Raw genomic sequence first — 24,955 nt, 5'->3', positions numbered from 1 at the left:
GATTTTACTGCTCCTCGGATGCTGCCTGACCTGCTGTGCTTTTCCAGCACCACTCTAATCTAGACTCTGGTTTCCAGCATGTGCAGTCCTTGTTTTTACCACAGGATAGTCAGACTGCCTGAAGATTGGTGTGGATAAAATGGGATACAATTTGTAAAAGCTGTTCATTCACTCACCATCTCCTCACTTGATTTTTCAGCCCCAATAGAAGTGAATCAGTTCCCCTAGTAAATGTTTGATAAAGATTTCTAATGTAGGAATAGCATTTTTCGTCCTCAGAGACTTTCAAACTGACAACACCAGTGTGGGATGTGTACTCTCAAAGGCCTTTGATAATAGATCAGAAGTGGAAGACCGACAGCGTCCATGGTAGCGGTAACATGCTGGTGAAACCCTCTGAAAATGAAAAATACTACTCCCACACTAGCAACCTGAGAAACATTTACCAGGGAAACTGAGACAGCAGCTGCAACAAGTGAGGTTTTATTCAGATGGGACAGTGACAAGTTTAAATCCCCACCTGATCTGCTGCTCAAACTCACCTCCATTTCCCCGGTCAGTTTCTCAAGTTTCAGGAAACTCATGTTACTCCAGAAATATTTGGATTGACTGTGAGAGACGTCAATCAGAGAGTCCACCCACTCTGCACATTGTCTCCTCTTCCTCTTCCAGAGCTGGTTCACTTCCTATAGGGACTGAAAACCAAGTGAGGAGATGGTGAGTGAAGGAGCAGCTTTTAATTTTTCTTTCTTTTTATTTAAATCCCATTTTCCACTTTTATCCCCCTTTCCCATGGCTAATTGTGCTTTTAGTTCTCTCCTTTATCCCCCACGGTTATCTGTTGTTTATTAGATTAGATTACTTACAGTAATCCAGTGGCCCAGCAAGTCCACGAGGTAAAAACAATGACTGCAGATGCTGGAGACCAGATTCTGGATTAGTGGTGCTGGAAGAGCACAGCAGTTCAGGCAGCATCCGAGGAGCAGTAAAATCGACGTTTCGGGCAAAAGCCCTTCATCAGGAAGTCCACACCGAAGCGCAACCCACACATTCCCCTACATTTACCCCTGCACCTAACACGGCGGGCAATTTAGCCTGGTCAATTCACCTGCACAGTCAGTCGCCTGAGGCGGGAATTGAACCCGGGTCCCTGGCGCTGTGAGGCAGTAGTGCTAACCACCGTGTCGCCCACTATTTATGTATTGCATTGTGAGAGAAAAAAATACACCTTTGTGCGTAGACTGATTTTTTTTTTCCCCAGCACCAGAACAACACTCGTGTTGCCGGTGTGTAACTTAACAAGTAAAGCTCACTAAGGGTAATGCTAACGGCAAGGGACAGCTTTTACACAAATTGTATCCCATAATATCCACACCAATCTTCAGGCAGTCTGACTATCTTGGGGCAACTGGGTGGAAATGTCTCTTTGCTGTGTGAGAAGATCCAGCAGAGAGAGCTGTTATTATATTGTAGACTGGGAATGGTCATTCTCTGTGTTGGGATCTAGATGTTTCCTGTCTTTTCAAATCTCTTCAACATTTCTCAGGGCTCTGTCTCGAGTCATAGAGTCATACAGCACAGAAATAGACCCTTTGGTCCAACTCCTCCATGTCAACTAGATATCCTAAATTAATCTAGTCCAACTTGCCAGCATTTGACACATATTCCCATAAACCCTTCCTATTCATGTACCCATCCAGATGCCTTTTAAAAGTTGTTATTTGACTAGCCATCACAGCTTATTGTGTAACCTCCTCAGGGAAGCAACCAAAGATCTATACCATCAGGTATTCCAAAATTTTTATTCCAGCTATTGGAAATAGTTTTTCAAGTGTGGACATTTTTCTCATGTAGAAAATGTTGCGGTAAAAGCTCCCGGAACAGCAATGCCATGCTTCAGATGATCTTATTTGCTGTTGGTTATGTTTGAGCTATGTTTCAGATCCTGTAGAAATCATAGCTTTTTGAAGAGATTAGAATTCTCAATAACAAATGAAAAGTCATTGCAGGATATCATTTCACCCAAACAAACTAAAAGCAACTTTGACTAAACAATACATTTGAGCAATCAAAGCAGTAAACTTCAGAAAAGATAAACTCCTGCAATTATTAACACCAATTAATCCACCCAAACTACAGTTAGGCTTTATGCACCCTCAGTTTCAAATGTGAACAAATCCTAAGTGGAGAAATCTCCCATTTGGGATTGAATCTTGCCTTTCCATTGATAAGATCATCGCTGATTTCTTTACAGTAGTTGGGATGATGTTCCTGAAATGACAGCTGTGCGTTTGTGGTGCAAGACATTCCCGATGATGGCTGACGGTACCTGGCTGACGTTCCGCAGAGACCATTCCTTTCGTACTTTCTCATTATGCCCCCACCAACCGACTTTCAACACCCAACACCTTCCCTTGCTGCCACAAGACGTGTAAAACCTGTGCCCACACATCTCCTCCTCCCCTCCATCCAAGGCCCCAAAGGATCTTTTCACATCCAACAGAGATTTTCCTGCACATCCAAATACCTCATGTCTATGTCCATTGCTTTCGATGTGTTCTCCTCTACATTGGGGATACAGCACACCAACTCACAGAATGTTTCAGGGAACATATCTGGGACACCCACACCAAACAGCTCCATCACCCTGTGGCTGACCACTTCAACTCCCCCTCCCACTTCCCCAAGGACATACAATCCTGGGCTACCTCCAACTCCAAATCCAAGCCACCCGACAACTGGAGGAAGAACGCCTCATTTTCCACTTGGGACCCTTCAACCACACTGCATCAATATTGACCACTAATTTCCAAATCACCCCTTCCACCACCTCATCCTAGATCCAACCCTTCACCGCCCACTCAAAACTATCCTATCTGTCCATCTTCCTTCCCACCTATCTGGTCCACCCAGCCCTCCGACTTATCACTATCACCCTCCACCTGTATCTACCTATTGCCTTCCCAACGACCTTCCCCCAATCCCAACCCTCCTATTTATCTCTCAGCCCCCTTTCCTCCCCATCACATTCCTGATTAAAGGCTTATGCTCTCGTGCTACTCAGATGCGGCCTGATTTACTTTGTTTTTCTGGTGCACATTTGTTGCCTCCTGGACTACCAGTTTGGGATCTACCAATAGTTGATGTCCCACATGATGACGAACATGGTGAAGCAGTGATTCATGAGTTGCAAGGGAATGCTAGTTTTCCTTGAACCTGTTTGCCCTGAAGCAAATGGAGTCAATATTGTTGTGGCATTGGCATTGCAATTTGACTGCCATACCTGTAGATACATTTGTGAAAACGCATCTTCATGCATTTTCCGAAGGTTTCACCTTACAGCTTTGTGTCAACCAACGACACCTCACCACCACCACACACCCCCACCCGGCTTTGTGAGTGACCCTCTCTTTTTCCTCTGCCGAGAATGGAGAGGTTCACTGACATTTGCACAGCGTTCAGCACCATTCACAACTCCTCACAACAATCATTTCATGTTTTGCTACATTTGAACATGTACAAAATCCAGTCTTGCGCTGACACGTGGGATGGAACATTTATGTTATCCAAGTGCCAGATAATACCATCTCCAACAAGTCAGAGTCTAACCATCACCAACAGACCATAAGATATCGGAGCAGAATGAGGCCATTCAGCCCACTGAGTCTTCGCTGCCCTTTAATTATGGCTTATATGTTTCTGAACCCCATTCCCTTGCCTTGTCTATATAACCCTTGGTCACCTTACTATTCAAGAACCTGTCTATCTCTTTTCTAAATACCCTCGCTAAATCGTTATTAGGACTCCCAAGAGCCTTTGTACTCAGATTTTTGAAAGCTTTCTCTGTTTAAAAAGTAGTCTATGCCTGTATTCTTCCAACCAAAGTGCATAACCAAAAAATAAGAAAGGGAAGATCACTTTATTGGGAATGTACTATAGACCCTCCAATAGTCAGTGAGAAATTGACAAACAAGTTTGGGAGAGGATCTCAGTTATCTGTAAGAATAATAGGGTGAAAATGATGGTAGGGGATGATTAGGAGATGCCGGTGTTGGACTGGGGTTTACAAAGTTAAAAATCACACAACACCAGGTTATAGTCCAACAGGTTTAATTGGAAGCACACTAGCTTTCGGAGCGACGCTCCTTCATCAGGTGATAGCGATGAAGGAGCGATGCTCCGAAAGCTAGTGTGCTTCCAATGATAGGGGAGTTCAACTTTCCAAACATAGACTGGCTCTGCCATAGTCTTAAGGACTTGGAATTTGTTAAGCGTGTACAAGAAAATGTTCTGATTCAGTATATACCTAATAGAGAAGGTAAAACTTGAAGAAAGTGAGGACTGCAGATGCTGGAGACCAGAGTTGAAAAATGTGGTGCTGGAAAAACACAGCAGGCCAGGTAGCATCCGAGGAGCAGGAGGATCGACGTTTCGCGGCATAAGCCCTTCTTCAGGAATGAGGCTGAAGGAGGGTACTGAAGGAGGTGGCTCAAGAAATCGTGGATGCGTTGGTGATTATTTTCCAGAGTTCGATAGATTCGGGCTCAGTTCCTGCGGATCGGAGGGTGGTTAATGTTGTACCACTTTTTTAAGAAAGGTGGGAGAGAGAAAGCAGGAAACTATAGACCAGTTAGTCTGACCTTAGTGGTGGGAAAGATGCTGGAGTCTATGAAAAGGATGAAAGTCCAGGTAGACTACATCTACTGGATCTCCCTCGTCCATCTTTAGATCTGATACACATCTGGATAGTAGTAACAGGATAGGTCAGAGTCAGCCAGGATTTATGAAGGGGAAATCATGCTTGACTAATCTTCTGGAATTTTTTGAGGATATAACTCTGAAGATGGACAAAGGAGATCCAGTAGATGTAGTGTACCTGGACTTTCAGAAAACTTTTGATAAAGTCCCACATAAGAGATTAGTGAGCAAATTAGGGTGCATGGTATTGGGGCAAAGTACTAACTTGGATTGAAAGTTGATTGGCTGACAGGTTAGGTGACCTGAACAGGTTAGGTGAGTGGTCAGATGCATGGCAGATGCAGTTTAATGTGGATAAATGTATGGTTATCCACTTTGGTGGCAAGAACAGGAAGGCAGATTACTACCTAAATGGAATCAATTTAGGTAAAGGGACAGTACAAAGAGAACTGGGTGTTCTTGTACACCAGTCAATGAAGGTACGCATGCGGGTACAGCAGGTAGTGAAGAAGGCTAATAGCATGCTGGCCTTCATAACAAGAGAGATTGAGTATAGAAGCAAAGAGGTTCTTCTGCAACTGTACAGAGCCTTGGTGAGACCACACCTGGAGTATTGGGTGCAGTTCTGGTCTCCAAATTAAGGAAAGACATTCTGGCTATCGAATGAGTGGAGAGTAGGTTCACGGGGTCAATTCCTGGAATAGCGGGACTACCTTATGCTGAAAGACTGGAGCGACTGGGCTTGTATACCCTTGAGTTTAGAAGACTGAGAGGGGATCTGATTGAGACATATAAGATTATTAAAGGATTGGACACTCTGGAGGCAGGAAACATGTTTCCACTGATGGGTGAGTGTCGAACCAGAGGACACAGCTTAAAAATATGGGGTACGCCATTTAGGACAGAGATGAGGAGAAGTGTCTTCACCCAGAGAGTGGTGGCTGTGTGGAATGCTCTGCCCCAGAGGGCAGTGAAGGCCCAGTCTCTGGATTCATCTAAGAAAGAGTTGGATAGAGCTCTCAAGGATAGTGGAATCAAGGGTTATGGAGATAAGGCAGGAACAGGATACTGATTAAGGATGATCAGCTATGATCATATTGAATGGTGGTGCAGGCTCGAAAGGCAGAATGGCCTACTCCTGCACGTATTGTCTATTGGTTGAAATAGGAAGCCTTCAAAAATGAGACCATGAGAGTCTAGAGATGGCATGATGAAAGAAATTGAGGTTTTGGTCAAGAAGAAGAAGGAAGCATGTGACAGGTATAGACAGCAGTGATTGAGCGAATCTTGAGAAAAGTATAAGGCAGTAGGGGTATAATTAAGAGGGGAAATCTGGAGTGCAAAAGGGGGACATGAAATTGCTTCGGCAAATCGGGTTAAGGAAAGTCCAAAGGGATTCTACAAATACATTAAGGACAAAAGGGTAACTAGGGAGAGAATAAGGTCCCTCAAAGATCACCAAGGCCACCAGGAGATGGGGGAAGATACTAAACAAGTAATTTATATTAGTTTTTACTGTGGAAAATGATTTGGAAGATGTAGAACATGGGGAAATAGGTAGCGATAACTTTAAAATGTTCATATTACAGAGGAGATGGTTCTGTATGGCTTAAAACGCATAAAGGTGGATAAATCCCGGGAACCTGATCAGGTGTACATGAGAACTCTGTGGGAAGCTAGGGAAGTGATTGCTGAGCCCACTGATGAGATATTTGTATCATCGATAGTCACAGGTGAGGTGCCTAAAGACTGGAAGTTGGCGAATGTGGTACCACTTTATCAGAAATGTGGTATGGAAAAGCCAAGGAACTATTGACCAGTGAGTCTGATATCAGTGCTGAGCACGTTGTTGGAGGTAATCTTGACAGACAGGATTTATATGTATTTGGAAAGGCAGGGACTGATTTGGGATAGTCAACATGGCTTTGTCTATGGGAAATCATGTCACACAAACTTGATTGAGTTTTTTTGAAGAAATATTAAAGCGGTTTGATGAGGGCAGAATAGTGGACGTGATCTACATTGACTTCAATGAGGCATTCATCAAGATTCTTCATGGGAGATTGGTTAGCAAGGTTAGATCACATGGAATATAGTGACAACTAGCCACTTGGATACAGAACTGGCTCGAAGGTAGAAGACAGAGGGTGGTGGGTGATGCATAGTTACTTTTCAGCCTGGAGGCCTGTGACCAGTAGCATGTCACAAAAATCAGTGCTGGGTCTGCTGCTTTTCATTACTTGTATCAGTGATTTGAACGTAAACATAGCCAGTACAGTTAGTAAGTTTGCAAATGACACCAAAATTAGAGGTGTAGTGGACAGCAAAGAAGGTTACCTCGGAGAACAATGGGATCTTGATGAGCCATTGGGTGAAGGAGTGGCAGATGAAGTTTAATTTAGATAAACGTGAGGTGCTGCATTCTGGAAAGTCAAATCAAGGCAGGACTTATACACTTAATAGTAAGGTCCTGGAGGGTTTTGCTGAACAAAGAGACCATGAAGTACAGATTCATCGTTCCTTGGGGTCACAGGTAGATACGATGGTGAAGAAGGCATTTGGTAGGCTTGACATTATTGATCAAAGTATTGAGTGTAGGAGCTAGGAGGTCATGTTGCAGCTGTACAAGGCATTGGTGGGCCACTTTTGGATTACTGCGTGCATGTTGTGAAATTTGAAAGGATTCAGAAAAGATTTACAAGGATGTTGCCGGGTTTGGAGGGTTTGAGCTGTAGGGAGAGGCTGATTAGACTGGGGCTATTTTTCTTGGAGCATCGGAGGCTGAGGGATGACCTTACAGAGATTTATAAAATCATAATGGGCATGGATAGGGTAAATAGACAAGGTATTTTCCCTGGTGTGGGGAATCCAAACCTAGAATGCATAAGTTTAATGTGAGAGGGGAAAGTTTTTTAAAAGGGATCTAAGGGGAAACTGTTTCATGCAGAGGGTGATGCGTAAAAAGAGTGAGCTGCCAGAGGAAGTGGTCCAACTAAAAGATACCTGGATGGGTATTTGGATAAAGAAGGGTTTGTAGGCATATGGACCAAATGCTGGCAAATGGGACTAGGTTTATTTAGAATATCTGATCAGAATGGATAAGTTGGACCAGTGGATCTGTTTCCATGTTGTACATCTCTGTGACTCTACGACTCCCACTTTCCCACATTGTAATCCATCTGCCACTTCTTTGTCCGCTCTCCCAGCCTGTTGAAGTTCTTATTCAGCCTCCCTGCCTCCTCAACATGACCTGTCCCTCCAACTATCTTTCTGTCATCCACAAAGTGAGCAACAATGCCTTCAGTTCCTTTGCCCAGAGCATTAATACATAACCTAAATATTTGTGGTCCCAACAAGGATCCCTGTGGAACTCCACAAGTAACTGGCTGCCATCCTGAAAAAGACCCCTTTGTCCCTATTCCCTGCCTTCTGCCAATCAGCCAGTCCTCTGTCAATGCCAGTACCTTGCCTCGAACACCATGGCCTGTTATCTTGCAGCCCCAGGTTCAGCACCTTGTCAGAGCCCTCATGAAAATTCAAATAGCTCACCTCCGCTGAATCTTCTTTGTCTAACTTACTCGTTTCATCCTCAAAGAATTGTAATAGATTGAGTAGGCATAACCTTGCTGACTTTATACTGTTTTGCCATGAACTGGTCGGCATAGATAGGGTGGACCGAAGGGTCTGTTTCCATGCTGTACATCTCTATGACTCTATGACTGTAAGAGCAAAAAAGCGACCAGAGCAAGAACCAGAGATCAGTGCGTCATTTATGTGCTGAACTACAGGAGATGCAAAACATACAGGAATGAATAGTTCACGTCAGTTTTTACTGTGGAGCAAGAAATAGAGGCCAGAGAACTTGGCAAAATTAATATTATGTACTGAAAAGAGTCCATATTACAGAAGAGGAAGTGCTGGAGGTCTTATAAACATAAAGGTGGATAAATCTCCAGGACCTGGTCAAGTGTATCCCAGGATGTATGAAAAGTTAGGGAAGAAAATTGCAGGACCGCTTGCAGTGATACTTGTATCATCTACAGTCACTGGTGAGGTGCTGGATGGTGGCCATTGTTGTGCTTTTATTTAAGAAAGGCTGTAAGGAAAAGCCTGGGAACCATCGACCTGTGAGTCTGACATCAGTGATGAGTACATTGTTGGAAAGGAGAGATAGTATTTACATGCATTAGGAGAGGCAAGGGCAGAAGTGTCTCACAAACCTGATTCTTTTTTAAGGGCATAATGAAAATATTGATGATGGCAGAGCGGTCGACATATACATGGACTTTCGTAAAGATTTCGACAAGGTTCCACGTGATAAACTAATTTTTAAAGTTAAATCAGATGGGATTCAGGGAGAATTTGCCAACTGGATATAAACTTCGCATGACATACGAGATAGAGGGTGATGGTGGAGGGTTGTTGATCAGACTGGAGGCCTGCAACCAGTGGTGTTCCACAGGGATTAGTATTGGGTCCACTTTGGTTTGTCATATATATGAATGGTTTGAATCAGAATTTAGAAGGCATGGTTAGTAAGGATGACACTAGAATTTGTGGTATAGTCAGCAGTGAAGAAGGTTAACGAAGATTACAAAGAGATCATCAATAATTGGGCCGATGAGCTGGGGAGTGGCAGATGGAGTTCAATTTGGATAATTGTGAGGTATTGCATTTTGGTAAAACAAACAAAGGAAGAACTTATACAATTAATGGGAGGGCCCTGGGTTGTGTTGTCAAAGAGAATCCCAGGGGTTCAGGTACATAGTTGTTTGAAAACTGCATCACAGGGAGACAGGGTAGTTAAGAAACCATATTGTTCAGATCTTTGAGTATAGGAGTTAGTACATCATGTTGAGGTTGTCCAGTTATTTGTGAAGCTACATTTGAAGGACTGTATAAACTTCTGGCTGCCCTGCTGTAGGAAGGGTATAACCAGAGAGGATTCAGAAAAGATTTAGCAGGATGTTGCCAGGACTATGGGTTTTGATTTATAGGGATAGGTTAGACAAGCAAAGATGTTTTATAATGAAGCTTAGGAAGTTGACGGGTGACCTTACAGGAGTTTATAAAATCATGAAGGGTGTAGATGAGGTAAAGAGCAAAGGTCCTTTCTTCAGGGGGAGTGGCGTGGGAGAGTTCATAGTTGGGCAAGTACATTTAAGGTGAGAGGACAAAGATTTAAACGGGATCTGAGAGGCAACCTTTAACACAGAGGGTGGTTTGTATGTGCAATGAACTGCCAGAGGAAGTGATAGATGCAGGTACACTTACTACTTTTAAAAGAGCAAATAGGAAGGGTTTAGATGGGAATTGGCCAACACAGGCAAATGGGAATAGTTTGGTTTGGGAAACTTGGTCGGCATGGACTAGTTGGACTGAAGGGTCTGTTTCTATGATGTATGACTCTATAATTCAGGAATTTTAATCCAAATATTCTCCATTGCCTGGCTGAGAGCAGCCACACATCATCCTGACTTGTAAAGATATCACTGCTCTTTCAGTGTCTCTCGGTCAAAATCCTGGAAGTCGTTCCATAATAGCATCAGGGGTATCCCTTCACAACATAGAACATTACAGTGCAGGACAGGCCCTTCAGCCCTCAATGTTGCATTGACCGACAAGAACAATCTGAAACCCATCTAACCTACACTATTCCATTTTCATCAGTATGTCAATCCAATGACCATTTAAATACCCTTAAAGTTGGCAAGTCTACTACTGTTGCAGGCAGGCCATTCCACACCCCAACTACTCTCTGAGTAAAGAAACTACCTCTGACATCTGTCGTATATCTATCAGACCTCAATTTAAAGCTGTGTCCCCTCATGCTCTCCATCACCATCCGAGGAAACAGGCTCTCACTGTACAACCTATCTAACCCTCTGATTATCTTATATGCCTCTAACCAGTCACCTCTCAACCTTCTCTCTAATGAAAACGGCCTCAAGTCCCTCAGCTTTTCCTCATAAGACCATCTATCCACACCAGGCAATCCTCGTAAATCTCCTCTAAATCCTTTCCAAAGCTTCCACATCCTTCCTATAATGTGGTGACCAGACTGTACGCAATACGCCAAGTGCACTCACACAGAGTTTTGTGCAGCTGCAGCGTGACCTCATGGCTTTGCAACTCAATCCCTCTATTAATAAAAGCTAACACATCGGATGCCTTCATAACAACCTGGGTGACATCTTTCAGGTATCTACGTACATGGACACCAAGATCTCTCTGTTCATCTAAACGACCGAGAATCTTACCATTAGGACAATACTCTTTATTTCTGCTGCCCCTTCCAAAGCGTATCACTTTCCTGTATTAAACTTCATTTGCCACCTCTCAGCCCAGCTCTGAAGCTTATCTATGTCCCTCCGTAACCTATAACATCCTTTGGTACTATTCACAACTCCACCAATCTTAATGTCATCCGCAAATTAACTCACTCATTCTTCTACGCCCTCGTCCAGGTCACTTGTAAAAATGACAAACACCAGTGTCCCCAAACCAGATCCTTGCAGTCACACCACTAGTAACTGAACTCCAGGATGAACATTTCCCATCAATCATCACCCTTTGTCTTCTTTCAGCTAGCCAATTTCTGTTCCAAACTGCTAAATCAACCGCAATCCCATGTCTCCATATTTTGTGTGATCGCCTACCGTGGGGAACCTTATGAAAGACCTTACTGAAATCCACATACACCACATCAACTGTATTACCCTCATCCACCTGTTTGCTCACCTTCTCAAAGAGCTCAATAAGGTTTGTGAGGCACGACCTACCCTTCACAAAATGGTGTTGACTATCTCTAATCAACTTATTTCTTTCTAGATGATAATAAATTCTATCTCTTATAACCTTTCTGAATACTTTACCCACAATTGAAGTAAGGCTCACAGGTCTGTTATTTCCAGAGTGTCTCTATTCTTGAACAAGGGAACAGCATTTGCTATCCTCCAGTTTTCTGGCACAATTCCTGTAGATAATGACGTCACAAAGAACAAAGCCAAAGGCTCTGCAATCTCCTCCCTGGCTTCCCAGAGAATCCTAGGATAAATCCCATCTGGCCCAGGGGACCTATCTATTTTCACACTTTCCAGAATTCCTAACACCACCTCCTTGTGAACTTAAATCCCGTCCATTGTAGTAGCCTGTATCTCAGTATTCTCCTCGACAACATTGGGGCAGCACGGTGGCACAGTGGTTAGCACTGCTGCCTCACAGCGCCGGAGACCCGGGTTCAATTCCCGCCTCAGACGACTGACTGTGTGGAGTTTGCACATTCTCCCCGTGTCTGTGTGGGTTTCCTCCGGGTGCTCCGGTTTCCTCCCATAGTCCAAAGATGTGCAGGTCAGGTGAATTGGCCATGCTAAATTGCCCGTAGTGTTAGGTAAGGGGTCGATGTAGATGTAGGGGTATGGGTGGGTATGCTTCGGCGGGGTGGTGTGGACTTGTTGGGCCGAAGGGCCTGTTTCTACACTGTAAGTAATCTAAAAAAAAAACATTGTCTTTTACCAGTGTGAATACAGACGAAGAATATTCATTTTAGCACTTCCCCTGCCTCCTCTTGCTCCATGCATAACTTCCCATTATGCTTGATTGGCCCTAATCTTAGTCTAGTCAGTATTTTATTCCTGATATAGCTATAGAAAGCCTTCAGACTTTCCTTGATCTATCTGCCGGTGACCTCTCACATCCTATCCTGGCTCTTAATCATAGAGTCATAGAGATGTTCAACTCATCCATGCTGATCAGATATCCCAAACCAATCTAGTCCGACCTGCCAGCACCTGGTCCATTCCCTCCAAACCCTTCCTATTCATATACCTATCCAGATGCCTATTATATGTTGCAATCATACTAGCCTCCACCACTTCCTCTGGCAGCTTATTCCATACACATACCACCCTTTGCATGAAAAAGTTGCCCCTTAGGTCTCTTTTATATCTTTCCACTCTCACCCAAAACCGATACCCTTAGTTCTGGACTCCCCGACCCCACCGAAGAGACTTTGTCTATTGGTCCTATCCATGCCCCTCATGATTTCATAAACCTCCATAAGGTCATCCCTCAGCCTCTGACACTCCAGGGAAAATAGCCCTAGCCTGTTCAACCTCTCCCGATAGCTCAAATCTTACAGCCCTGGCAACATCCTTGTAAATCTTTTCTGAACTCTTTCAAGTTTCGCAACATCCTTCCAATAGGAAGGAGACGAGAATTGCATGCAATATTCCAAAAGTGGCCTAACCAATGTCCTGTACAGTGGCAACATGACCTCCCAACTCCTGTACTCAATACTCTGACCAATAAAGGAAAGCATACCAAACGCCTTCTTCACTATCCTATCCACCTGTGACTCCACTTTCAAGGAGTTATGAACCTGCACTCCAAGGTCGCTTTGTTCAGCAACACTCCCCAGGACCTTACCATTAAATGTATAAGTCCTGCTAAGATTTGCTTTCCCAAAATGCAGCACCTCACATTTATCTAATTTAAACTTCATCTACCACTTCTCAACCCATTGGCCCATCTGATCAAGATCCCATTGTAATCTGAGGTAACCTTCACTGTCCATTACACCTCCAATTTTGGTATCATCTGCAAACTTACTAACTGTACCTCTTATGCTCACATCCATATAATTTATATAATTGACAAAAAGTAGTGGACCCTGCTGCGATCCTTGTGGCACTCCACTGGTCACAAGGCTCCAATCTGAAAAACAATGCTCCACCACCACCCTCTGTCTTCTACCTTTGAGCCAGTTCTGTATCCAAATGGCTAGTTCTCCCTGTATTCCATGAGATCTAATCTTGCTAACCAGTCTCCCATGGGGAACCTTGTCGATTGCCTTACTGAAGTCCATATAGATCACATCCACCACTCTGCCCTCATCAATCATCGTTACTTTTTCAAAAAACTCAATCAAGGTTGTGAGACATGATTTCCCATGCACAAAGCCATGTTGACTATCCCTAACCACTTTCCAAGTGCATGTACATCCTATCCCTCAGGATTCCCTCCAACAGCTTGCCCACTACCAATGTCAGGCTCAGTGGTCTATAGTTCCCTGGCTGGTCTTTACCACCCTTCTTAAACAGTGGCACGTTAGCCAACCTCCAGTCTTCTAGCACCTCACCTGTGACTATTGATGATACAAAAATCTCAGCAAGGGTCCAGCAATCACTTCTCAAACTTCCCACAGAGTTCTAAGGTACACCTGATCAGCTGCTGGGGATTTATCCACTTTTATATATTTGCTCGCTGAGCTGTAGGTTTGATATCAGACGTTTCATTACCTGGCTAGGTAACATCATCAATGACGACCTCCAAGTGAAGCGAAGCTGTTGTCTCCTGCTTTCTATTTATATCTTTCTTCTGGATGGGGTTCCTGGGGTTTGTGGTGATGTCATTTCCTGTTCATTTTCTGAGGGGTTGATAGATGGCATCTAGATCTGTGTGTTTGTTTATGGCATTGTGGTTGGAGTGCCAGGCCTCCAGGAATTCTCTGGCATGTCTCTGGCAACCCCTCAGAAAACAAACAGGAAATGACATCACCACAAACCCCAGGAACCCATCCAGGAGAAAGATAAATAGAAAGCAGGAGACATCAGGTTCGTTTCACTTGGAGGTTGCCACTGATGACGTTACCTAGCCAGGTAATGAAACGTCTGGATATCAAACCTACAGCTCAGCGAGAAAACCTACACCTTAAACCTCAACCTGAACTACAAACCTTAATAAACCTTGCACTTTTATACATTTCAAGACCTCCAGCACTTTCTCCTCTGTAATATGGACATTTTTCACACTGTCACCACCTATTTTCCAACATTCTATACCTTCCACGTCCTTTTCCACAGTAAAAACTGATGCAAAAAACTCGTTTAGTATCTCCCCATCAGCTGCAGTTCCATACAAAGGCCATCTTGCTGATCTTTGAGGGGCCTTATTCTCTCCCTAATTACCCTTTTGTTCCTAACGTAATTGTAAAAACCCTTTGGATTCTCCTTAATTCTTATTGCCAAAGCTATCTCATTTCCCCTTTTTGCCCTCCTGATTTCCCGCTTAAGTATACTCTTATTGCCTTTATACTCTAAGGATTCATTTGATCTATCTTGTCTATACCTGACATATGCTTCCTTCTTTTTCTTAACCAACCCCTCGATTTCTTTAGCCATCCAGCATTCCCTACAACTACCAGCCTTTCCTTTCACCCTAATAGGAATATACTTTCTCTGGGTTCTCTTAATCTCATTTCTGAAGGCTTTACCCAATCAGCTTTTGAAAGTTCTTGTCTGATATGATCAAAATTAGTCTTCCTCCAGTTTAGAACTTCAACTTTTAGATCTGGTCTATCCTTTTCCATCACTATTTTATAACTAATTGAATTATGGTCACTGGCTCCAAAGTGCTCCCCCACTGACACCTCAGTCACTTGCCCTGCCTTATTTCCCAAGAGTAGGTCAAGTTTTGCACCTTCTCTCTTCACTCTTCCTGGCTAACTTGTAACTCTCAAATGCCCTAACTGAGCTTTCATGTCTCATCCTAATAAAAGCTGTCTTCTTCCTCTTGACAAGAGATTCACCTTATTTAGTGAACCATGGCTCTGTTGCTTGACAAGTTCCTCCCTGCCTGACTGGTAGGACACACAGTAGCTGTTCCTTCAATAAGCTCCACATTTCAATTGTGCCCATCCCCTGCAGTTTCCTTCCCATCCTGTGCATCCAAAATCTTGCCTAACTGCATCATCATTGCCTTTCCACCAGCTATAACTCTTGCCCTGCAGTGTATATGCCTATCCCTTTTCATCACCAAAGTAAACATAACTGAATTGTGGTCACTATCACCAAAGTGTTGACCTACCTTCAAATCTAACACCTGGCTGGGTTTATAACCCAGTACCAAATCCAATGTGGCTTCTCCTCTTGTTGGCCTGTCTACATACTGTGTCAGGAAACCCTCCTGCACATGTTGGACAAAAACCAACACATCTAAAGTACTTGAAGTATAGTATTCCCAGTCAATATTTGGAAATTTAAAGTCCCCTATAACAACTACCCTGTCACTCTCCCTCTGATCAAGAATCATCTTTGCTATCCTTTCCTCCTGATCTCTGGAACTATTCAGAAGCCTCTCAAAAACTCCCAAAAGGGTGACCTCTCCTTTCCTGTTTCTCACCTCAGCCCATATTACCTTAGTAGATAAGTCACCAAACGTCCTTTCTGCTCCCGTAATACTGTCCTTGATTAGCAATGCTACACCTTCCCCTCTTTTACCATTTTCTGTGTTCTTACTGAAACATCTAAATCCTGGAACCTGCAACAACCATTCCTGTACCTGCTCTATCCATGTCTCCGAAATGGCTACAACATCAAAGTCCCGGGTACTAACCCATGCTGCAAGTTCACCCACCATATTCCAAAGGCTCCTGGCATTGAAGTAGACACACTTCAAACCAACTTCTTGCATGCAGGTGCCCTCTTGTGACCATGAAACCTTATTTCTGAACTCACTACTCTCAACTTCCTGTATACTGGAACTACAATTTAGATTCCCACCCCCCCTGCTGAATTACATTAAACCGTCCCGAAGAGCATTAGCAAATTTTGCCCCCAGGTTATTGGTACCCCTCTGGTTCAGGTGAAGACCATTCTGTTTGTAGAGGTCCTATCTACCCCAGAAAAAGCTCCAATTATCCAGGAATCCAAAACCCTCCCTCCAACACCATCCCTGTAGCTATGTGTCCAACTTCTCTCTCTCTCTCCCCATTCTTCACCTCGCTAGCATGTGGCACTGGCAACAGACCAGAGTAAACAACTCTGTTTGTTCTAGCTCTAAGGTTCTATCCTAGCTCCCTGACTTTTTCCCTTAAATCCCCATCTGTTTTCCTACCTGTTGTTGGTGCTTATGTGGACCACGATTTGGGGCTGCTGACCCTCCCCCTCAAGGATCCTGAAAACACGATCAGAGACTTCATGAACCCTGGCACTTGGGAGGCAACGTACTAATCGTGAGTCTCTCTCATCCCACAGAACCCCCTATCTGTCCCCCTAACTATGGACTCCTCAATGACCAATGGTCTGCTCCACTTCCCCTTTCTCTTCTGAGCACCAGGGACAGACTCTGTGCCAGAGAGCTGTGCCCTATTGCTTATCCTGGTAAGTGCCTCCCCGCCCACCCCCTCCCCCAATAGTATCTAAAACTGTGTGCATGTTCTCTAGCAGTTCAAAAAGGCAGCTTATTGTCACCACCTTCTGCAGTAACAAATGGGCAAGAAATGCTGGCCTAAGCAATGACACCCAGACCCCACTGAAGTATAAATAAGAAAGAACTGAGGAGTCCACATCTTCAACAGGTGGGGAGAGGGTACTGGAAAAAAACTAATTTTTCTATTTGCTGTTTTACAGAAGGATTGCATTGTACTACACCAGACAACATAGAGAGGATAGATACCACCAAAAGATCCTGATGATCACCCAAAGATCAATTGCATGAAAGTGGCAAGACATCTAGTTCCTTCACAATTTTGTTCAACACAGAAAAGATTGGGCAGTGAAACCATCAAGTTGAAATCGGTCAGGTCAGAGGAGCTTTGATGTATCAGATCTGAAACTGGTCAGTGGTGTAGAGACTTCTATCAGCACCAGTCTTTCTGAAGATTAGGTGGTGAGGCTTTGGATGAGACTGGCAAGAAGTGAGAGTTGTTTCAAGTGTGGTGAGAGCTTCAATCATTTATTGATCCTCATGAACCAGTGACTCAATCCTACAGGTGAAAAGCTGTTCAAGTATTATATTTGGTAGGAAGTTCATATAATCTCCTACTACACAAGGTATAATTTTGTAAAATTGTTCACAGAAGGAAAGTCACCTGGAAAAAAAACCCATTCAAGTGTGAAGTGGTTGCGATGTCCTCTATGCTAGGGACTCTCTGGCACAGTGACGCTGGAAAGAAAATGTCACCCGTCAGGCACAATTCACAGGCTCCATAAAACATCGAGCAGTTCACACAAGGGCAAAAGCATTCACATGCAAGGTTTGTGAAAAATCGTTGTCATGGTCAGCAGATTTCTGTCAACACCAAAGCATTCACTCAAGGGGAAAAACACTCATGCATGAGTTATGTGACAAATAATTTTCTGACTCATCAAAACTCTTGCTGTACCAGAGGATTCACATGGGGGAGAAACCATTCCCGTGCGAGGTGTGCAACAAAACATTCTCGGAGCTATCAAACCTCCGCCGACACCAACGAATTCACATAGGAGAGAAACCTCACAAGTGCAAGGAATGCAACAAATCATTCTCAGAGCCGTCAAAACTTCAAACACACCAACGAGTTCACACAGGGGAGAAACCATTCACATGTGAGATGTGTGACACATCATTCTCAGACTGTTCAAGCTTCCGCAGACACCAACGTATTCACACAGGGGAGAAACCATTCACATGTGAGGTTTGTGACAAAGCCTTCTCACATTCGTGGAGCTTCCGCAAACACCAACAGATTCACACAGGGGAGAAACCGTTCACATGTGAGATGTGTGACAAATCATTCTTGCAACGTTCAGACCTCCGGATACACCAACGCATCCACACAGGGGAGAAACCATTCACATGTGAGAGGTGCGACAAATCATTCTGTAACTCATCAAGACTCTTGATCCATCAAAAGATTCATACGGGTGAGAAACCATTCATGTGCAAGGTGTGTAATAAAACATTCTTAGAGTCGTCAAAGCTTCAAAGACACCAGCGAATTCACACAGGGGAGAAACCTCACAAGTGTAAGGAATGCAACAAGTCCTTCTCAGAGCCATCAAAACTTCAAATACACCATCGAATTCACACAGGGGAGAAACCATTCACATGTGAGATGTGTAATACATCATTCTCAGACTGTTCAAACCTCCGCAGACACCAACGTATTCACACAGGGGAGAAACCATTCACATGTGACGTTTGTGGCAAAGCCTTTTCACGTTCGTGGAGTTTCCGCATACACCAACAGATTCACACAGGGGAGAAACCATTCACGTGTGAGGTGTGTGACAAGTCATTCTTGCAACCTTCAGACCTCCGGATACACCAGCGCATCCACACAGGGGAGAAACCATTCAAGTGTGAGTGGTGCAACAAATCATTCTGTGACTCATCAAGACTCTTGATCCATCAACGGATTCACACGAGGGAGAAACCGTTTGTGTGCAAGGTGTGTGAAAAAGCGTTTTCAGAGTCATCAAAGCTGCAAAGACATCAACTCACGCACACAGGGGAGAAACCTCACAAGTGTAAGGAATGCAACAAGTCATTCTCAGAGTCATCAAAACTTCAAACACACCAACGAATTCACATAGGGGAGAAACCTCACAAGTGTAAGGAATGCAACAAATCATTCTCAGTGCTGTCAAAACTTCAAACACACCAACGCATCCACACAGGGGAGAAACCATTCACGTGTGAGTGGTGCAACAAATCATTCTCTAATTCATCAAGACTCTTGATCCATCAAAGGATTCATACGGGTGAGAAACCATTCATGTGCAAGGTGTGTAATAAAACATTCTTAGATTCGTCAAAGCTTCAAAGACACCAGCGAATTCACACAGGGGAGAAACCTCACAAGTGTAAGGAATGCAACAAGTCCTTTTCAGAGCCATCAAAACTTCAAATACACCATCGAATTCACACAGGGGAGAAACCATTCACATGTGAGATGTGTAATACATCATTCTCAGACTGTTCAAACCTCCGCAGACACCAACGTATTCACACAGGGGAGAAACCATTCACATGTAAGGTTTGTGGCAAAGTGTTCTCACGTTCGTGGAGCTTCCGCATACACCAACATATTCACACAGGGGAGAAACCATTCACGTGTGAGGTGTGTGACAAATCATTCTTGAAACCTTCAGACCTCCGGATACACCAGAGCATCCACACAGGGGAGAAACCATTCAAGTGTGAGTGGTGCAACAAATCATTCTGTGACTCATCAAGACTCTTGATCCATCAACGGATTCACACGAGGGAGAAACCGTTTGTGTGCAAGGTGTGTGAAAAAGCGTTTTCAGAGTCATCAAAGCTGCAAAGACATCAACTCACGCACACAGGGGAGAAACCTCACAAGTGTAAGGAATGCAACAAGTCATTCTCAGAGTCATCAAAACTTCAAAAACACCAACAAATTCACATAGAGGAGAAACCTCACAAGTGTAAGGAATGCAACAAGTCATTCTCAGGGCCGTCAAAACTTCAAATACACCAACGAGTTCACACAGGGGAGAAACCATTCACATGTGAGATGTGTGACACATCATTCTCAGACTGTTCAAGCTTCCGCAGACACCAAAATATTCACACAGGGGAGAAACCATTTACATGTGAGGTTTGTGACAAAGCCTTCTCACATTCGTGGAGCTTCCGCAAACACCAACAGATTCACACAGGGGAGAAACCGTTCACATGTGAGATGTGTGACAAATCATTCTTGCAACGTTCAGACCTCCGGATACACCAACGCATCCACACAGGGGAGAAACCATTCACGTGTGAGTGGTGCAACAAATCATTCTGTAACTCATCAAGACTCTTGATCCATCAAAAGATTCATACGGGTGAGAAACCATTCATGTGCGAGGTGTGTAATAAAACATTCTTAGATTCGTCAAAGCTTCAAAGACACCAGCGAATTCACACAGGGGAGAAACCTCACAAGTGTAAGGAATGCAAAAAGTCCTTCTCAGAGCCATCAAAACTTCAAATACACCATCGAATTCACACAGGGGAGAAACCATTCACATGTGAGATGTGTGATACATCATTCTCAAACTGTTCAAACCTCCGCAGACACCAACGCATTCACACAGGGGAGAAACCATTCACATGTGACGTTTGTGGCAAAGCCTTTTCACGTTCGTGGAGTTTCCGCATACACCAACAAATTCACACGGGAGAAACCATTCACGTGTGAGGTGTGTGACAAGTCATTCTGTAATTCATCAAGACTCTTGATCCATCAACGGATTCACACGAGGGAGAAAACCGTTCATGTGCGAGATATGTGAAAAAGCGTTTTCAGAGTCATCAAAGCTGCAAAGACATCAACTCACTCACACAGAGGAGAAACCTCAAGTGTAAGGAATGCAACAAGTCAATCTCAGAGTCATCAAAACTTCAAAGACACCAGCAAATTCACACATGGGAGAAATCATTCAGGTGATATGTTAACATATCATTCTCAAATATATAAACCCTACATGTACACCAACAAATTCACACAGAGAATAGAACATTCACGTGAGGTATGTGACAAATCATTCCCAAAATTGTTGCAACGCTACAGCCAACTATGCATTCACACAGGAGAGAAACCATTTATGTATGAGGTGTGTGATAAACTGTTCATCAAATCTCCTGCTTCATCAGGTTTCACAAAGGGAGGAACTCTTCAAATGGGAGGTTTGCAATAAAAGTATTGTGACTTCTTCAAACTTCCTGACACGAGGGGATTCAGAAAGTAACAAACTCTTCAGATATGATTATATGACAGAGCTTTCATCCACACCTCTAGCCTAAGCTGCAGAGGACTCACACTGGTTCAATCAAGATAATGAGTCCACAAGGGACACCATTTCCTGGAACATATGAACAAGGATATCCACATCAGACTTGTGCTCATTGACCACAACTCCACCTTCAACACCATTATCCCTTCCACACTGATCTCAAAACTCTTGAGACCTAGATCTCCACTCTGCCCTCTGTACCTGGATCCTCAGCATTCTCACCCACAGACCGCAATCAGTGAAGATAGACAACTGCATCTCTTCCACGATAACACTCAACGCTGGTGCTCCCCCCCCCCCCCCCACTCTCCCGGTCCCTCAGGATGTTTGCAGCCCTCTGCTGTACTCCCTGTACACTCATGACTGTTGCCAAATTCTGAACATGTTTACTGATGACACCACAGTGGTAGGACAGATATCAAACAATGATGAGACAGAATACACGAAGGAGGTAGGGGGCTTGGTGACATGGTGCAAATGACAACAACGTTTCTCTCAATGCCGGCAAAACTAAAGAACTGATCATTGAATTGGGGAAGAAAGGAGGAGATCATAGCCCCATCAACATCAGTGGAGTGGGGGTGGGGAGCATCAAGTTCCTTGGAGTGATGTTAACCCAACAACAAATGCACCATAGAAAGCATGCTGTCGGGATGCATAATGGCCAGGTATGGCAACTGGTCAGCTTAGGACTGTAAGAAACGCAGAATGCTGTGTGCAAGCCCAGACCATCACAAAGGCAACTTTTCATGCATGGACTCCATTTACATCGCTCGTTAGTGTGGAAAGGCTGCCAATATCATAACCGACCCATCATTCAGTGTCAAGGAGTGAAGGACTCTGCTTTTTAAAAAGAGACTGATTTTTGTTGGTGTCTTTGCATTAAGTAAGTTATTTTGTCTATTGAGATTGTTTGCTTGTTTAAAAAAAACCATCATCCCACCCACCCCATAATGCTCCCCTACAACCTCTTCTGTTGAGCAGAAGATACAGAAGCTTGAAAACACACACCTGGAGGTTGGAGAATGGCTTCTTCCTGGCTGTTATTAGACTAAATGGACTGTTTAACTTCAAACAATGCTGAACTTGTTAATTTTGATCTTGCCTAGCACACAAACTGTGCAGTACAACCTGTATGATTCTGTCTAGGTTTTTTTTTCACCCAATGATTGCTATGTTCCTTGCAGACTATGTTCTGTCTGTACTGCTTGGAAACAACACTTTTCACTGTAGTTAGATACGTGTGATAATAAATTAATCAATCAATCAGTGTGACATGTGCCAGGATTGTTTCACCACCTCCTCCTCTCAGGATGTCTTCACATGGTTTTGGAGTCAGGTCACCCACTTGCATTGCACTGAGAGTCGACTGTGTTGTTCATTGTAAATTACTGTCTCAGCAGTGTCTCCCTCAAACCTCTCCCATTGTCAATCCAATTAGGTCAAGGATGTCAGTATAACCTTTGACCAGATAGCAAACATCATTAAATGAAGACATCAATATAAGACCATAGGAGCAGAAATGAGGCCATTCGGCTCATCAACTCTGCTTCGCCATGCAATCATGGCTGATGGGGTTTTCAACCCATTTTCCCCCCCTTTCACCCCATAACCTTTGATCCCCTGAGCAATCAAGAACTTACCTACCTCTGTTTTAAATATACTCAATAACCTCAGGGCAGCAGTAGACGTCCAGTTCATAGCCAATGCCATTTGACAGTGGTGCTCAGACCCGACATCATGCACCAGTTGGAGGGCACTCAGGTGTGCGGTGGAATCCCGTCTGCACTCACCCCTGCCCAGACGGAATTTCACATTGGCCCCAAGGTCCCGCACTTCCCACGGGAGCCTGTGCCCCACAACCTGAGCTGCCTCCAGAATTTTAGTTTTGTCCCCCAGGGATGTATCACGGCAGGCCCTATACAGACTGCTGCTGCACACCATCCACCTCTTTTCCCTCGTCCACCACCTGGACATGTCTTGGCGTGCCCATTTGTCTAAGCCCACTATGCTGTGTACATCTTTGCTTAGTGTGATCTGCCTGTACTGCTCGCAAACAAAGATTTTCACGATGCTTAGGTACATGGGATCACAATAAATCGAATCAAATTTGGATGTGAACATAGGAGATATAGTTATTAAGTTTGTAGATGACATCAAAATTGGAGGTGTAGTGAACAACGAAGATTACCTCAGTTTACAACGGGATCTTGATCAATGGGCTGAGGAGTGGCAGATGGAGTTTAATTTTAGATAAATGTGAGGTGCTGCACTTTGAAAAGATTAGAGCAGGATCTGTACACTTAATGGTAAGGTCCTAGCAAGTGTTGCTGAACAAAGAGACCTTTGAGTACAGGTTCGCAGCTCCTTGAAGGTGGAGATGCAGGTAAATAGGATAGTGAAGGCGGCGTTTGGTATGCTTTCCTTTATTGGTCAGAGTATTGAGTATCGGAGTTGGGAGGTCATGTTGCAGCTGTACAGAACATTGGTTACGCCACTGTTGGAATATTGCGTGCAATTCTGGTCTCCCTCCTATCGGAAGGATGTTGCGAAACTTGAAAGGGTTCAGAAAAGATTTACGAGGATGTTGCCATGGTTGGAGGATTTGAGCTATAGGGAGAGGCTGAATCGGCTGTCACTGTTTTCTCTGGAGCATGGGAGGCTGACCTTTCTGAGGTTTATCCATGAAGGACATGGATATGGTAAATAGACAAAGTCTTTTCCTGGGGTGGGGGGAGTCCAGAACTAGAGGGCATATGTTTAGGGCAAGAGGGGAAAGATATAAAATGGACCTAAGGGACAACTAAGGGTGGTGCATATATGGAATGAACTGCCAGAGGAAGTGGTGGAGGCTGGTACAATTGCATCATTTAAAAGGCATCTGGATGGGTGTATGAATAGGAAGGGTTTGGAGGGAAATGGAACAAGTGCTGGCAAATGGGACTAGATTAGGCTGGGATATCTGGTCAGCATGAGTTTGACTTAAGGATCTGTTTCCGTCCTGTACATTTCTATGACTCTAATCCAAATCAAATGATCTTCCAGATTGATTACGAGCTACTCCTGGGATTCTTCTCTTTGGTCGGCTGTTTTCAGACTAAGACATTGGTGTTCTTCCTCTTTGACTTTGAACCTTGCCTTGTGCTAAGTAGATGTTCATTGCTGATCAAACAAGTTGATAATCTGTTCAGCAGCATCACTTACACATACGGATTAAATGGTACAGCCAATCCGTGAAGTGCAGACAGCAGTTTGAACTTTGACTTGGACATAGCGAACAGGGCAGCGGTAGACGTCGGGTACATGGCCACCACTATCCGACGCCTTAAAACGGCGGTGCTCGGAGCCGACATAGTGTACCAGTTGGAGGACGCTCAGGTGTGCAGTGGGATCCCGTCCACGCTCACCCCAGCCCCAGGGTCCCGTACTTCCCGCGGGAGCCTGTGCCCCACAACCTGAGCCGCCTCCGGAATTTTAATTTTGTTTCCTTTCAGGGGGTTAAAAAGGCGGGCCCTGTATCGACTGCTGCTGCACACCATCCACCTCTTCTCCCTCATCCACCGTCCGGACACGCCTTGGCGTGCCCATTTGCCACCGGGCAGTGGGGATCCACAGTGGAGGGCTCTCTACGCGGGAGTCCTCCCCCTTTCTCTCGGGGATCTGGGGTGGAGGGTGCTGCACGCAGCAGT

General features: G+C 44.2%; 1 protein-coding gene across 1 annotated transcript; it reads left to right on the top strand.

Moving 5' to 3' along the window:
* Positions 1–596: 596 nt before the first annotated feature.
* Positions 597–22,535, top strand: LOC140455492 (uncharacterized). The gene is made up of 2 exons (XM_072550431.1): positions 597–717; positions 17,109–22,535. Exon 2 carries the CDS (start codon positions 17,876–17,878, stop codon positions 20,669–20,671), a length of 2,796 nt encoding a protein of 931 aa, XP_072406532.1. The 5' UTR covers positions 597–717; positions 17,109–17,875; the 3' UTR covers positions 20,672–22,535.
* The last annotated feature ends 2,420 nt before the right edge of the window (positions 22,536–24,955 follow it).

The sequence above is a fragment of the Chiloscyllium punctatum genome, chromosome 30, assembly GCF_047496795.1.
Source record: "Chiloscyllium punctatum isolate Juve2018m chromosome 30, sChiPun1.3, whole genome shotgun sequence".
NCBI lineage: Eukaryota > Metazoa > Chordata > Chondrichthyes > Orectolobiformes > Hemiscylliidae > Chiloscyllium > Chiloscyllium punctatum.
Note: the sequence above shows the minus strand (reverse complement) of the source record. Positions and strands in the feature narration are given on the sequence as shown.

Bases quoted from the DNA above. Each gene is read 5' to 3' on its own strand.
- LOC140455492 (XM_072550431.1), top strand. From the start codon at position 17,876: ATGGGGGAGAAACCATTCCCGTGCGAGGTGTGCAACAAAACATTCTCG.